The sequence below is a fragment of the Solanum pennellii genome, chromosome 9, assembly GCF_001406875.1.
Source record: "Solanum pennellii chromosome 9, SPENNV200".
Classification (NCBI taxonomy): Eukaryota; Viridiplantae; Streptophyta; class Magnoliopsida; order Solanales; family Solanaceae; genus Solanum; species Solanum pennellii.
The window spans coordinates 20,484,344-20,498,900 of NC_028645.1; the positions used below are offsets into that span (position 1 = coordinate 20,484,344).

Here is a 14,557-nt window from a genome sequence, read left to right on the forward strand (position 1 = left end):
TATATATATATATATGCTTCGGTCATGGATGAGCAATGATCACAGAATATTATTTTGTCTGTATCCTTTTGGATGTTGTATTTCGCCTATTATATCTATTTGATCTAGGATTTTTATAATATTATCTAAGTCTTGTTGGTTTTTTATTTGTCCTATTTTCTGAATTCCTATTTTGAAATTATATAATTATGTTGCTATTTCTATTAAGACATAATTTTTTTTTTCAAATGTGTGGAAGAAAATTCGGATGTGTCATATCAGAATAAAGTTACAATCACTCTCTTCTATAAAGCCTAACATGCCTTTACAAGAAAAAAATTGATTACAAGTACGTGTGGCATAAAGTATAGTCACATATTTGCATTTCAATTTGTGTAGTATGCTTGACTTGGTCCAAACCTTTTTTTTTTTCTAAAAAAAAGTTTTGAAATAACTAATCTAAAATAAGTCATAAAGATTTTAAAATTAAATTATTATTACTACGTATTAAAAAAAATATTATTTTTATTCGAACAGACTAAAAAAAGAAAAAACATCACATAAATTAAGACGAAAAGAGTACTGAAATTTGTACTAACGATCAAGACACTATCACACATGACATAATGTCTCTAGATATGAAATTATGGTGAGTGATGATGTTAAAAAGAAGACGAGATAAACCTAAAATGACATGAAAGGAATTTATGTGGAAACACTATCTTATTGTAGTATTAACTCTAGCAACTACTATACTAGTTGTACAAATTTATAGGCAGATGACTAATAACTCTTTAAAAGACAGTCCTGAAAAGTTCAGTAGTTAATTTATTATGGTAGGTGGGGTGAGGAATGGAATGTAAAAGCTATTGCAAATTTTTTAATAATAATTAATTTTTCTTTAAAGAACCTTTAAAGTACATAAAAAGGATAAATAATTAAAGGTAGAAAGAAGAAAGTTCCATAAGGGAAAAATGGCATCTCATAATCAAATAAGTAGAATTATCATTACATTTGTTTTGATTCCATTACTCACATTTCAATGTCATGTGTGTTCACAAGACAAAGTTAACTTGTCCTTGTATTATGAATCTCTGTGTCCATATTGTGCAGATTTCATTGTGAACCAATTAGTTAAAGTTCTCCAAACAGATCTTGGTTCAATTGTGAATCTTAGGCTTGTTCCTTGGGGTAATACTCAGATTGCACCTAATACTAGCTGGATTTGTCAGGTTCCATTTCTTTTCTCCCTGTTTCCTCTAAATTTGTACGTCAGCTTTTGTTTAATCATAAATTTTTTAATCTGAGTATGTGAAATCGTGTTTGAACATGTATGTTGCAAACTTGAAAATATTTGAAGATGACATTTTCACATGTTTGTCATATTTAATGGCTAAACAAATGTGTGACGATAAATTTTAAAAATAACTTTCAAAATCTGTGATCAAACGCAAGGTATTGTACCCCTTTCCAACCTTCATCTTGTAGACTTTGGTTATTTTGTTACCTTCTTAACCTAGACTTTCTTGGACCTGAGTTGTGAAGCTTTAACACCGAATATGGCTTTGCTGAAATATTTTAGTAAATTTATAAAAATACTTGCTCCATTTTATTTTATATATTGATTTTGATTCAACAGATAATTTAAAAAAGAAAGACTTTATCGTCTTAGAACTAGTCATAGCCCCATACACAAAAGAGCCGTATAAAAGTTCTATTGTGACTATAGACCAAGTGCCACATGCTAATGGGTGTCAAAATTACACCCCTTCGTCAAAAAATATAATGTTTAGCTAGATTAAAATTTTAATTTTTATGTATATATTTTATGTTGACTTTTCTTATTTCTATGCGTGTCTTTTTTTTATTATATTATGACATTCAATATAAATTTCGACTCCATCACTGAATAGACCAACACTACTAATTATGCTAAATCCTTTGTTCATCACTGATTCTACCCAAACTTTTAAATCTCTCCAATTTCCTTAGTAACTGAATTCTGTTCTGTTCCATTTTATTTTATTTTTTGCATGTCAATTTGATGGTTGAATGTAACATGCAGCATGGAACAGATGAGTGTCAGCTAAACACAGTGGAAGCTTGTGCTATCAAGGTTTGGTCAAATCTGGTAAGTAACACATGTTATTACACCGAAAGAGATATTTAGTAACAATAACAAATAATTCAAAAATATTTAATGGTATTTGAGTTAATGTTATTGCATCCAGAGTTGGTAAAATGTTTAGCAATGTATAGAGAGAGTGATGGTTATAACACCCAATATTAGATTATTGACCCTATTTATTGTCACTAAATCCTTTATTTATTGCCACTAAATACTTTAATTAATGTAGTGTGCTAATACATACTCCATTCGTCCCTAAATACTTGTTTATTTTGATAAATCAAGAAAGGACAATTTTTTTACCTATTATACTTTCAATTAATTACATTGAAAAAATAGAACTTTTTGAAAATTTAAGTTTTCATTCATCCACATCATAATTAATAGGGAGATAAAATAGTAAACTCACTATGTCAATTATTATTTTCTTAATAGGTGTCTCAGTTAAAAAATGAACTAGTAATAGGAGACAGAGGAGTATCATACAATAAATTGTTAATTTCAAAATATTAAGTGCAAAAATAGCCAACATTATATAAGAACAATATATAAAAGCGTCAGATATTTATATATTTAATAACTCAAAGGTTTATACTAATTCCACAAGTTGTTTGTTGGGGTAATTGATAAAACAGACACATTTCAAGCTTATAAGTTGCATAGAACAATTGCATCTGCAAAACAAACACTCATCGTGGCAATCTTGTTTTGGTTCAACTGGTTTGAGCCTAAATCCCATCGAGAATTGCTACAATAATGGACTTGGATATCAGGTAAGAACAAAACTAGTTACACTCGTCTCTCTAACTTGCCTTGATTTTGGTCAAAATGTTGATATAAATGTTAGAAAAAATTCAAAATTAGTATAAACATATTTGTTCGATTAATGTATGTGTCCACTAGTGATCACAGAACCAGGTCCTTTGCTTAGGTTAAAATACTGAAAGTAAGAGACCCGAAGTAAAATAGGCACACGAGATTTTACGTGGAAACCTCCTTTCTCAAGGGAGTAATACTGTCACCTGTCACATAGGATTTTCAACTGTTTTCATTAATCTCCAAGCAAAAGTGAATATAGATTTCAACTACACCAATGAGATTAAACTCTTAATCTCACACTATATAATACACCTATTATTTACTAAGCCAAAGCAATACATCCAATGCCCACTATATATATTAATTATCACTAATTAATATAAATTTCAAACAGTAAGACACAAAGTTAACTCTAACAATGTTCTTATACTAACTCACATAAAGGTTTGAAACTTTTCTTATAAGAATGAAACGAATCCTACAAGTTTAGCACATTACAAGCATTCAAAAGACAACAACACACATAGATATCACTTCTTCAGTTGATCTGGTCCCTTTTTGTATTTTTGTATTTTAAGGCTTGATTGCTTCTCTCTTTGAATGAATGAATCGTCAAGTTTTTTGTCTCTTGATTATATCAATCAAGAAGAATTTTTGACCACTGGACAAACAACGTCGTCCATTTCCATTGGTGAAGTACACTGACTGCTTCACCAACAACCTAACAAGACAACTTTCCAATTGTACACCATATTGTACCTAGGCGAGAACACTCTGCCAGTGAACGGGAATCTGCATTTGTTAGGATCATTAAAACAATTGAATTACATAATTTCCCCCCTTTTGATGATGGAAAAAAAACCACCTCACATGAGTTTATATTCATTCAATTTATCAGTTCCGCCTATCACCAAGTTCCCCCGTCAACATGCTCTAATTTCAACACACTTATTCACAGTTAATTCCCCTTTTTGACATCATTGAAAAGGAGTAACAATAAACGTATACAAGTTGCATGCAAAATCATTAGGAATTCAAGGTCATGGCCACAAAGTACATGAGCATGCAGGTAGACATAGAGAAGACAAAAGCATACCAAACAACGCAAATTAGATAATCATATTAGATCATAATAATGGCCACAGAGTCCAGTCAAAATAGTACATTTTCCACTAGACTAAGAGAGGGCAACAACAAAAGACACAAGAAGAATTAAGAATTTAAACAATATATATTTTTTTGATGGAGGGCAGAGACAAGGAATGCAACACAAGATTCAGGAGAGAATTAGTATCGACATGTGCCTCATTGAGTTGCTTGTTGAGAGTCTGGAATTCCTCATTAAGTGAGGCATTTGACTTAAGTAGTTGTGCATTCTCAGTCGTGAACTTTTCAACTTTCTCCTTACTGTCGGCACTAGTACCAGGCCCTTGAGAGATAGATTATTGAAGTTGGACCCTCATGCGAGCAATTTCTACGTCATTTGCACTCAAGCTTTCTTTGAAATCATCCAACTCACGCTTGAGAGTTTCCTGTTTTTCAAGGAGTGCAGAGACTTCAGACTTGGCTTTGACCTTACCCTTAACATTGTGGCTGCAGAAAACATTTACTTTACAGATTCTGGTACTCCCCTCCCAAGAGACACTCCAAAATGTTCAAACACTTGACTCAATAAGTACCCATAGGGTATGCCATGCTTGGCATTTTCCATGTCATAACTCTATGCATGTGCTTGAGCATAATCTAGGAAGATTAATAGCTTCGAGTTCAACCAATTGCTCTATGAGAAATAGATCTGCTGCAGACGCCACTGCCCTCTTTTCAGTCCTGGGCACGACCACCTTATTGACAAACTCAAAACACAATGGGCACTCTTCTCTAAACTTCTTAGGAAGACGTTCACACTTCATAACCCCATGCTTGGTGACCCGTTGAAAAAAATCGTCAGAGGATTTGCACCCTTCAATGGACTGGATCCCTTGAGAGGGAACTCCTTGTATAATTCCTAAACTTTCTTCACTCATGGAAATCTTCACCTCACGTACAGATGTCTAAATGCCTCCATCATCAAAGAGTTCCATTTTGTAGTAGAAATCACGCACTTCTAGATCATGTAGATATGGTGTTGGACATTCAACCAAAAGCTCTCAATTTTGCAAGGAGACAGTGTCATAAAGAGTGCACATACTATGTCCAATAAGTATGTTAGTGTCAAACACCTCTCTATTTAGGACTTTCAAATGCTACAATACCTTTCCTTCAACATGTATCTGGGAAGTCGGACCTGGTTTGCAGATTTTGATTATGAGGTAGCCCTTATAGTGACCCTGGCCCTTTTTACGGATGATTTTTTTCCCATATTTAGGGTTTCCCTTAGCCTTAATTTGTTTTTACTCCACTTCTTTCCGCCGTTTCGCCACTGCCCTAACAATGTCCTCAGACTCAGTATCACTAGATCTTATCTCCTAGTTGTTATGGGATTTTCACTAAGTAAATTGTCAATCTTTCTTGCTTGTCGATTTCTTACGGTCTGAGACTTGTTGGCATTTATGGCATCTCCCATTAGCTTTTGAGTAGACCCCCTTTTGACATATTTTCTCCCATTCCCCCTCTTTGAGGATTTAACCATTTTTCCCTTTCCTTTTCTCTTGTTTTCTTCTCTGATTCCGCAGATTCTTTTGCAATTCTGACCTCAAGAACAACTTCAGGTTCTCCTAGATCTGATGTATACACATTTGAAGCATTTTATCCCCTAACCCCTCTTCTAGACCAAACAAGAGGAGCTTTTTCTTTCTCTCCTTCACTGTTAACTTCTAAAGTTTCAAGGGTTTGGTCAGATATAGGTTCAAGACTATGAGTGAACAGTTCCAGCGACCGGTACTCCTCTTCCAAAAGAGTGATTTCAATATCTTCTCTGAGTGATGCAAGACTTTGCACCGCCACTAGGTCCTCTGCAATAGCTAGTATGTTAGACTTTGTACCCTTTCCTTCAGGCAAATAGTCATAGAAAAACCTTTTAGATATAGCAGAGGACATTGATCCTGGTTGAGATACAACCTCCAGATCTTTAGTAGGTGTATCAGGTTTAAAAACCAATTGGGCCTCAAAATTTTGAGACTCCTTCTCTGATAGAACAAGCGTTAGAGAACAAGACAAGTTGTCTACAATGTTAAGTACATTAGACTCTTAAACTTCAGTTTTGGGTGTGAGAGATTCACCAATTTCACCAAGACCACACACTGAAGTAGAGAGAGATGCCTTAGAGGGAAGAATGGAGAAGTTGAATGAACTAGGGTTTTCAATTTCTTGGGAGAAGACGGATTTGATATTTTCTCAAGAGAAAGGAGAAACATAATTGAAATGTAGGGACAAAGTTCAAAGAAAAAAATAAAAGGATTTGATTTATTTAATCACACAAATGATTTATTTAAGCTTGGTATGGGTTCTTAAGCAGTAGTGACCTTCAGTTTTTAAATTGAAAACACATATGTAACTGACACAAGAAATAGGGAAATGACACGTGGCAGTGACCGTTGACAGAAAATTGTGTAGTAAAGTGATACTAACCTTTAGGGGGACTATGTCGCCTGTTATGACTATATCTTCCTTTAGCCAGAATGATACCTGCAGTAAGGTACCAAGTGTGAATTCACAAACTATGAACAATATAACAAGTAAAAATACATGTCTTCATTAGAATAGCCAAAAGGTGGTTTCGTGCAAACTTGTTGTGAAATCACTTAAGCTTGTGCATCCTCAAACTCAATATGTTCTTGACAAAATTCTCCTTGCTCTCCTTGGTGACGATGTCAGCTATTTGATCCTCTATCTTACAGTATCTCATCACTACATTTCCCTTGTCAACATTGTCTCTTGGAAAGTGATGTCTCACATCAATATACATAGTCCGCTTGTGATGAACAAGATTCTTTGTCATGTTCATTGCACTTGTGTTGTCACACATGAGAGGATTAATATTTGTGAGGACACCAAAATCTTCAAGTTGTTGCCTGATCCTCAAGAGTTTAGCACAACATGAGTCAACAATTACAAACTCCTTTTCAGCAATAGATAAAGCTATTGGATTCTACTTTTTAGTTCCCCATGAGATCAGTGATGACCCCAGAAAAGGTGACATGCCTAAAGTGTTTTTCCTGTCAATAAGAAAACTTGCATAATCAACGTCAACATATCCAATCAAATGTAATGAGTCTCCAAAAGGATAAAATATGATCAGGTACTAAGTTCTTTTTAAGTATCTTAGGATCCTCTTAGTTGCTTTTAAGTGTGACTCTTTCACAACTGCTTAAAATCTGGCACACATTCCCATGGTGAACACACTATGTCAGTCCTATTTGCAGTGAGATAGAGAATAGATACAATGATTCCTCTATACATTATTTGTTTAACATCAGTTCTTGTATCATTCTAATCAAACTCAACATTTGTGCTGATTGGGGTATCAATTATCTTGGCGTCCTGCATGCTGAATTTCTTGAGTAGTTCTCTAAACCTGAGGAAGTTGTTTAATCTGAAAACCCAAAAAAAAAAGGTAAGTTCTCCCACCATGCTCGTCTCAAACTCACTACTCATCAATGCTGCAAATTCCTTGCACAAGTGGTTTGGTCTGAAGTGGCCCCAAAAATTGTATCATCCACGTAGACTTGAACCACTAGAAGCTCATTTTCTCTAGACTTCAAGAACAGTGTGTTGTCAATTTTTCCACTATTGAACCCATTATCTAGAAGGAATTTCGATAATCACTCATGCCAGGCCCTAGGTGCTTACTTCAAGTCATATAATGTATAGTGAACACATGATTCGGTAAATCAACATCTTCAGAACCTTCACATAAACCTTATCTTTCAAGTACTTATACATGAAGGCGCTCTTCACATCCATTTGAAACAACTTGAATTCCATGTATGATGCAAAGACTGTTAGAATTGTGATGGCTTCCATTCTTGCTACAAGTTCAAAAGTGTCATCATAATTGATTTTTCCTAATGACTCTAGCCTGACACTACTAATATTGACTTATTTCTTGTGATAATTTCATGTTCATCTAGCTTGTTTTTGAAAACCCATATGGTCCCAATAATGGTTCTGTTGGGAGGTCTAGGAACCAGGTGCCACACTCTTCTTCTCTCGAACTATGCATCTCCTCTTGCTTTGAGTTCACCTAGTTAGCATCCTGCAAGGCTTCTTTGATGTTCTTGGGTTTAAAGGCGAAGATAAAAGCTAAGAAAGCAGCTAGATTTCTTGCCTTGGATCTAGTTTTAGTTCAACATTCAAGGGGAGAACCCAAATTGTCCAAAGGATTACGAAATTGATGTTTCCATCCTGTTTCTTTTATTGTCTCCTTATCAGGTTAATCTCCTTCAAAATCTTCATTCAGAATCTCTTCTTCATGAGAAACACCTAGAGTATTAGAGGGTCCAGGTACTTCCACGGGTTCTGCAGACTTCTCTTCATTCTAATCATTTCAATCACAGATTCTTGAATTAGGTTGTCACTCTGAATTTGCATTAACTCATCAAGTTCAAGATCCTCTTTTCCTTCAAAAATTTTCAACTCAAACGATTTATTAAAGATGACATGCACACTTTCTTCCATACACATGGTCCTTTTGTTGTAGATTCTTTATGTTTTGCTTGACGAAAAATACCCCACAAATGATCCTTCTCACTCCTTGGATCAAATTTGCCAAGATCATCCTTCCCATTGTTAAACATAAAGCATTTACAACCAAAAGCCTTTAGAACTTATTGATGGTTTCCTTCCATTTAGCAAATCATAAGGAGTTTTCTTATGCATTGACCAAATGAGACATTCTTTAGTGACATAGCAAGTCGTATTCACTACTTCAGCCCAGAAATTCATTGTAAGTCTTGAATCTATGAGCATAGTTTTGGCAATGTCCATCGAGATCCTATTTTTCCTTTTAACAACACCATTTTTCCGAGGAGTTCTTGGAGCTGAGAAGTTATGATTAATTGAATGTTATACGCAAAAGCCTACAATTTGGGCATTTTCAAACTCTATACCACGATCTGATTACTAGCAATTTTGCAGTTTAGCTTCAACTGAATCCCCTTTGTAAAAGTCATCAATACTCTACTTGTTTAATCTTTTTCTCATAAGGACATATTTCAGGTGAATCTAGAGAAATCGTCGACAATCACAAAGATGTATCTTTTCCCACTTCTGCTTTAAATTCTCATTTGTCCAAAAATATCCATGTGGAGAAGCTCTAATGGATTGGTTGCGGTGACACCTTTTTTTGACCTGAAAGATGATCTTCTTTGCTTCCCTCTTACGCAAGCCTCACAAATTTTATTTTCGGAGAATCTTTATAGTCCACGAAACAGATCCCCTGCAACTAGTTTGTTCAACAAAGATGAGCTTAGATGTCCCAGTCTTCTGTGACATAGATTTGAATACAAGATTGCACACTAAGACATGTGAGACTATCTCATTATATAGAATGCAGATCTGTAACATACATGTTCTTAACTCTTCTAGCACTAAGAATGACCTTGTTGGAAGTAAGATAAATGATGATACATTGATTTGACACAAATCTTACTTCATTTCCTTTATCACAGATTTGAGACCACGGAGTAGGTTGTACTTCAACCCATTTACATTGTACACATTATCTATGGTGTATTCCAGAGAACTTCCAATCCTTCCAATACCGATAATAAATCACTTTTTGTTGTCTCTAAATGACACCACGACCTTAGTGTGCTTCTAAAGAGAAAGAGTTGAGTTTCTCCAGTCATATGCTTTGAGCAACTAATGTCCATGAACCAACAATGATTGATTCCTTTCTTCTGCAAAAGAATCACTGGTTAGATTTAAGAACCCACTTGAGATGGAGTTCCCAAAAATTGTCGAGAGGTTTGATAAGAAACCTTATAGTCCAAGGAGGCAAAGTATTCTTGCTTAAGTGATATTTAGGACTAGGTACCTTATTTTTTTCTTCTTTCTTTCTCTAGGACTTAAAGAAACTTTTTTGATTTTCTTTTAATTTTTTCAAAGATTCACGGTTTCTTTTCAAGTGATCGTTTCTACCACAATGAGTACACAACAGGTTGTCAAACACTGACACACACTTGGTGTGAGGGTTGTATGGAGATTTCATCCTCTAAAATCCCAAATCTTTTTACAGTTAAATTTCCGATTAGCGAAGTTTGAAAGAATCTTAGAAGAGTCAGTCCATTTCAAGGAGTGACTTATCTCTTCTTGACTTGACTTAGGTCTCTTACTAGTTGTGAGTTCCTCTCAAGAGCAGCGACTAGTTTGGACTCAAACCTTTTAGGCTTTCCTCTAGATCAAGTTCAAAACTGCTGAGTTTTTTTCTTTCCAGTCTCAAAGGTACCAGGTACATCATGAAGTTGATGATCCTCAGCTTCGAGAATACTCAGCCTAACATTCATATCAGAAAGTTGTGAAATAAGGGCGATTTTTTCATCGTCAAAGAGGTTCAAATTTTGACTTAGAGACAAATTTTCATTTGTTATCTCATCAACATAGTCAATCAAAACAACAACAAGTTTTCTCAATCTCTTAATTTATAAGGTATCTAAATCACTTTTAAGATCGAAAAGAGTTACATCATCCTTGTCTGATTCATCATCAAATTAACCATTAGTGAGAAAAGTGAGTTGAAGATATTTGCTTCATTAGGATGTTATTCCTCTTCAGAGTCACCGAAGGTGTTTTCCCATGCTGCAAAGTCCTTAAAAACTTGATTTGCATAGGCCTTTCTCTTAGCATGGTCAGGGATCAAGTCCCTTTGTCTAGGTTTGATTTCTTTCCCTTCAGGTTTGTTGGATCTGGAAATTTCTCATAAAATGACCTGGCTTTCCACACTTGTGACTGAAGTCATTAGCATCAGTTGTTCAATTGGTGGTTCCTTTCTTCTGAAAACCTCCATGTTTCTGACTATTTTTTGAGATCTTTTATTCAAATAGGTCATTTCATCTTCTTCTTCAGATATATCATGTTGGCACACCTTCAGGGCTACAAACTTCTCTTTTCTTCCTTCCTTTTTCAAAGACTCCTATTGTCTGTTCATCTCATACGTCTACAGATTCCCAATCAATTAATCTTTGGTGAGAACCTTCAAATCTCTGGCTTAGTTATGGCATTTACCTAGCTTTCCCGTGATTTGGGAAGAACTCTGAGAATTTTTCGAACCTGCTTGCTTGGAAGAATAGGTTCACCAAGGCACCTTAGTTCATTTTTGATGGAGGTAAAATTGGTGTGCATCTCATGGATGGTTTTACCCTCTTTCACGCTGAAATTCTCATATTGAGTCGCTAACATGTCCACCTTGGACTCTTTGACCTGAGTTGTTCCTTCATGGGTTGTTTTCAAGTAGTCCCAGATTTTCTTCACCCTCATAGGCAGAAATCATGTTGTATTCATCTGCACCAATGCCATAGAACCAGTAACTTGTTAGCTTTATAATTCTTTTTATTTTCTTTCTATCAACTGCATCGTATTCCCTTTTAGACTTTGAATTACTCTAGTGGGATCTCATTCCTTCAAGTCTTTGGTAGGAATGTAAGGCCCATCGAGTATCACATCCCACAATTCATTGTCTTCCATCATAATGTAATATTGCATTCATATTTTCCACCATCCATTGTATTGGTCGTTGAATCTAGGTGGGTGGTAGACTAACCTTCTTCAATATTTGGTGGAGCAACCATTCCTCCGTGATCTTCTTTCTCTTGGTGTTAACAGTTAGACAAATCTTGTTCTAATAACAATTGATGGAATGTACGCGTCCATTAATTATGGCATGGTCAAGTCCTTAGTATAGTTAAGCTGCAAAAAAAGCAAATATTGAAAGTAAAGAGAACACACGAGACTTTACGTGGAAACCTCCTTGCTCATGTGAGTAAAACCACGACCTGTCACACATAATTTTCAATTATTTTCACTAATCTTATCAAGCAAAAATGAAACACAAAGTACAACCAATAATGAGATTAAACTCTTAATCTCAACACTACATAATATAACCTATTACTTACTAAGCCTAAGCAATGCTTCTATTGCCCACTATTAAAATCCTCACTAATTAATATAGACTTTAATGTAAGACACAAAGTTAACTCTAACAATGTTTTTACAATGAAATTCTAACAAGAGTAAAACGAATTCTATAAGTTCAGTACAATACAAGCATTAAAAAACAAATAGCCTGCACAAAAAGCACTTCTTGTGTTGATCAGGTCCCTTCCTTTATATTATATTTGATGCTTGATTTCTCTCTCTTTGAATGAGTAGAATAGTTAGTTGTTTTTCATTATGATTATATGAACCAAAAAGAATTATTGACCATTGGACAAATAACCCCATCTGTTTCTAAAGGTTAAGTACGCCGGTGACTTCACTAATCCACTTACAGGACACCTTTCCAGTTGTACAACATATCGCCCTGGGCGAGAACATTCCCCAGAGGATCGGGTCCCTACATTTGTGAGGATTATCAAAACATCTGAAAACCTATCGAATGCGATTACTTTAATTACTTTTCTTAGTTATTTTCTATCCCATACTAGGTAGTCTTGATTTGTTCTCGTGTTAAGAATTTGTAGTCATTTTCTTGGATGAATTTTTAATTGACTTGAAGTTCATATAAACAATTAAGAAAAAGTGAACAAAATTTTGTCTCTTCCTTGTCATTCCTTAGTAGCATGCATACAGTGTTAGGACCAAAATAATTAGGTGTAACGCAGAAGATAGCAAAGCAAACCTCGAAAGACTATCAGTAAGAAGACAAACGAGAAATGTACCAAAATACACAAAGAATTTACATGGTTGGTCAATCGACCTATGTTCACAAAGGAGATGAGCAATCCATTAAAAATATTAGAGTACAAATTATAGAGAGAATTAACCTCGACCAATTCACTCGGAATACATGGGAAATTCATACAAGTGATAACGTATCAAACTTGTATCCGACAAATTCTTCCCATAACCAAACATCTCAAAACCCCTAGGACTACATTGTGAATGTTGATTAAGTTAGAAGGAACAAACTTCTATTTATAGAGTCCAAAAACTTTTCCTACCAATAGGAATAGCTAATCCTAAACCTTTTCCTAAAAGAAAAATCTATTTGTTGTAAGAAACTCAGGGCAAATAAAACTCATCATAGATCTCAACTGATAAATTCAACAAAACAATATTACATAGACAATAATTATATTGGTAGTTAATTAATATTATTATGCAATAAACTTTACAAAAACTTAATATTCCTATTGTTTGGTACCACATCTTCCCCATCTTCCTCTTGATATGTTACTCGAGTAATATAAGAGCAATAAATTATAATCCAAGATAACAAAGATCAGGTTGTATCATATCTCTATATTTAATGACAAGTTGTAGAAAGACAATTATTAGATGTCCGTGTTATATTATTAATCTAAAAATTTAACTACATTAATAATGAATTTTCTTACAAAAAAAAGAGGTTAAGTGGAACAAAAAAGTTCTATTGATAAATATGATTTACATTCATATTGTGCTCGATAAATCATAAAATCTCTCAAATGTCATTCACCTTAATTTTTATTACCTATTAGAAAATTAAAATAAAACTATTGCATTAGTCATTACGTGAAATAAGTTTTGATAAGTTTTCAGATGATTTGATGGTCCTCACTAATGCAGGAACCCTGTCCTCTGCAGAGTACTATTCTCGTCCAGGGCAATATTTTGTACAGCTAGAAAGATGTCTTGATAGTGGGTTGGTGAAGTCGTCAGCGTACATAACTAATAGAAATAGATGAGGTTGTTTGTCCAATGTTCAATCATTATTTTTTGTTGATATAATCAAAATGCGAATAACTAACAAGACTATTCATTCAAAGAGAGAGAAATCAAGCATAAAACAAAATAAACAACAAGGGACCTGATCATTGCAAGAAGTGCTTTTGTAAGCTTTTTGTTTTTAATGCTTGTATTATATTAAACTTGTGGGGTTCATTTCACTCTTGTTAGAAACGTTTCAAATCTTTTTGTGAGTCATTGTAAGAACATTGTTAAAGATAACTTTGTGTCTTACGGTTAATGTTTATATTAATTAGTGAGGATTAATATAGTGGGCAATGGATGCATTTCTTAGGCTCACTAAGTAATAGGCATATTACTTAGTGTCGAGATTAAGAGTTTAGTCTCATTGTTAGTTGTAATTTGTGTTTCACTTTTGCTCGAGAAGATTAATGAAAATAGTTTGAAAATCTAGTGTGACAGGTCGTGGTTTTACTCCCTAGAGCAAGGAGATTTCCACGTAGGGTGTGTTTGATATGAAGGAAAACGTTTTCCTGGAAAAAGTAGATATTTGACTTATTTTCTCATGTTTGGTCGGTGAGTAGAAAATATTTTCTGAAAAAAATATTTTAGTGTTTGATTTTTGAGTGAAAAATATTTTTGAGAAATACTAGAGTAGAAAATAATTTTTGAAGTTGAATTTTTTGAAAAATACAAACTTAAAATATTTTTTGTGGTGGGGGCGGGGATGCGGGGTTCGAGGGTAGGAGTGAAAAAATTAAAATTTGAAGTTGATTTTTTTTTTAAAAAAAAACAATACTTTTT

General features: G+C 34.3%; 1 protein-coding gene across 1 annotated transcript in view; it reads left to right on the forward strand.

The window, feature by feature from the left end:
• The first annotated feature begins 869 nt into the window (after positions 1 to 869).
• The window catches only part of LOC107029793 (gamma-interferon-responsive lysosomal thiol protein), a 16,094-nt gene continuing 2,406 nt past the window's right edge, over positions 870 to 14,557 (forward strand). Inside the window, exons 1-3 of the mRNA XM_015231238.2 lie at positions 870 to 1,211; positions 2,045 to 2,110; positions 2,743 to 2,880. Coding sequence (XP_015086724.1) covers positions 954 to 1,211; positions 2,045 to 2,110; positions 2,743 to 2,880 — 462 coding nt within the window. The 5' untranslated portion in view covers positions 870 to 953. The remainder of the gene's footprint in view (positions 1,212 to 2,044; positions 2,111 to 2,742; positions 2,881 to 14,557) is intronic.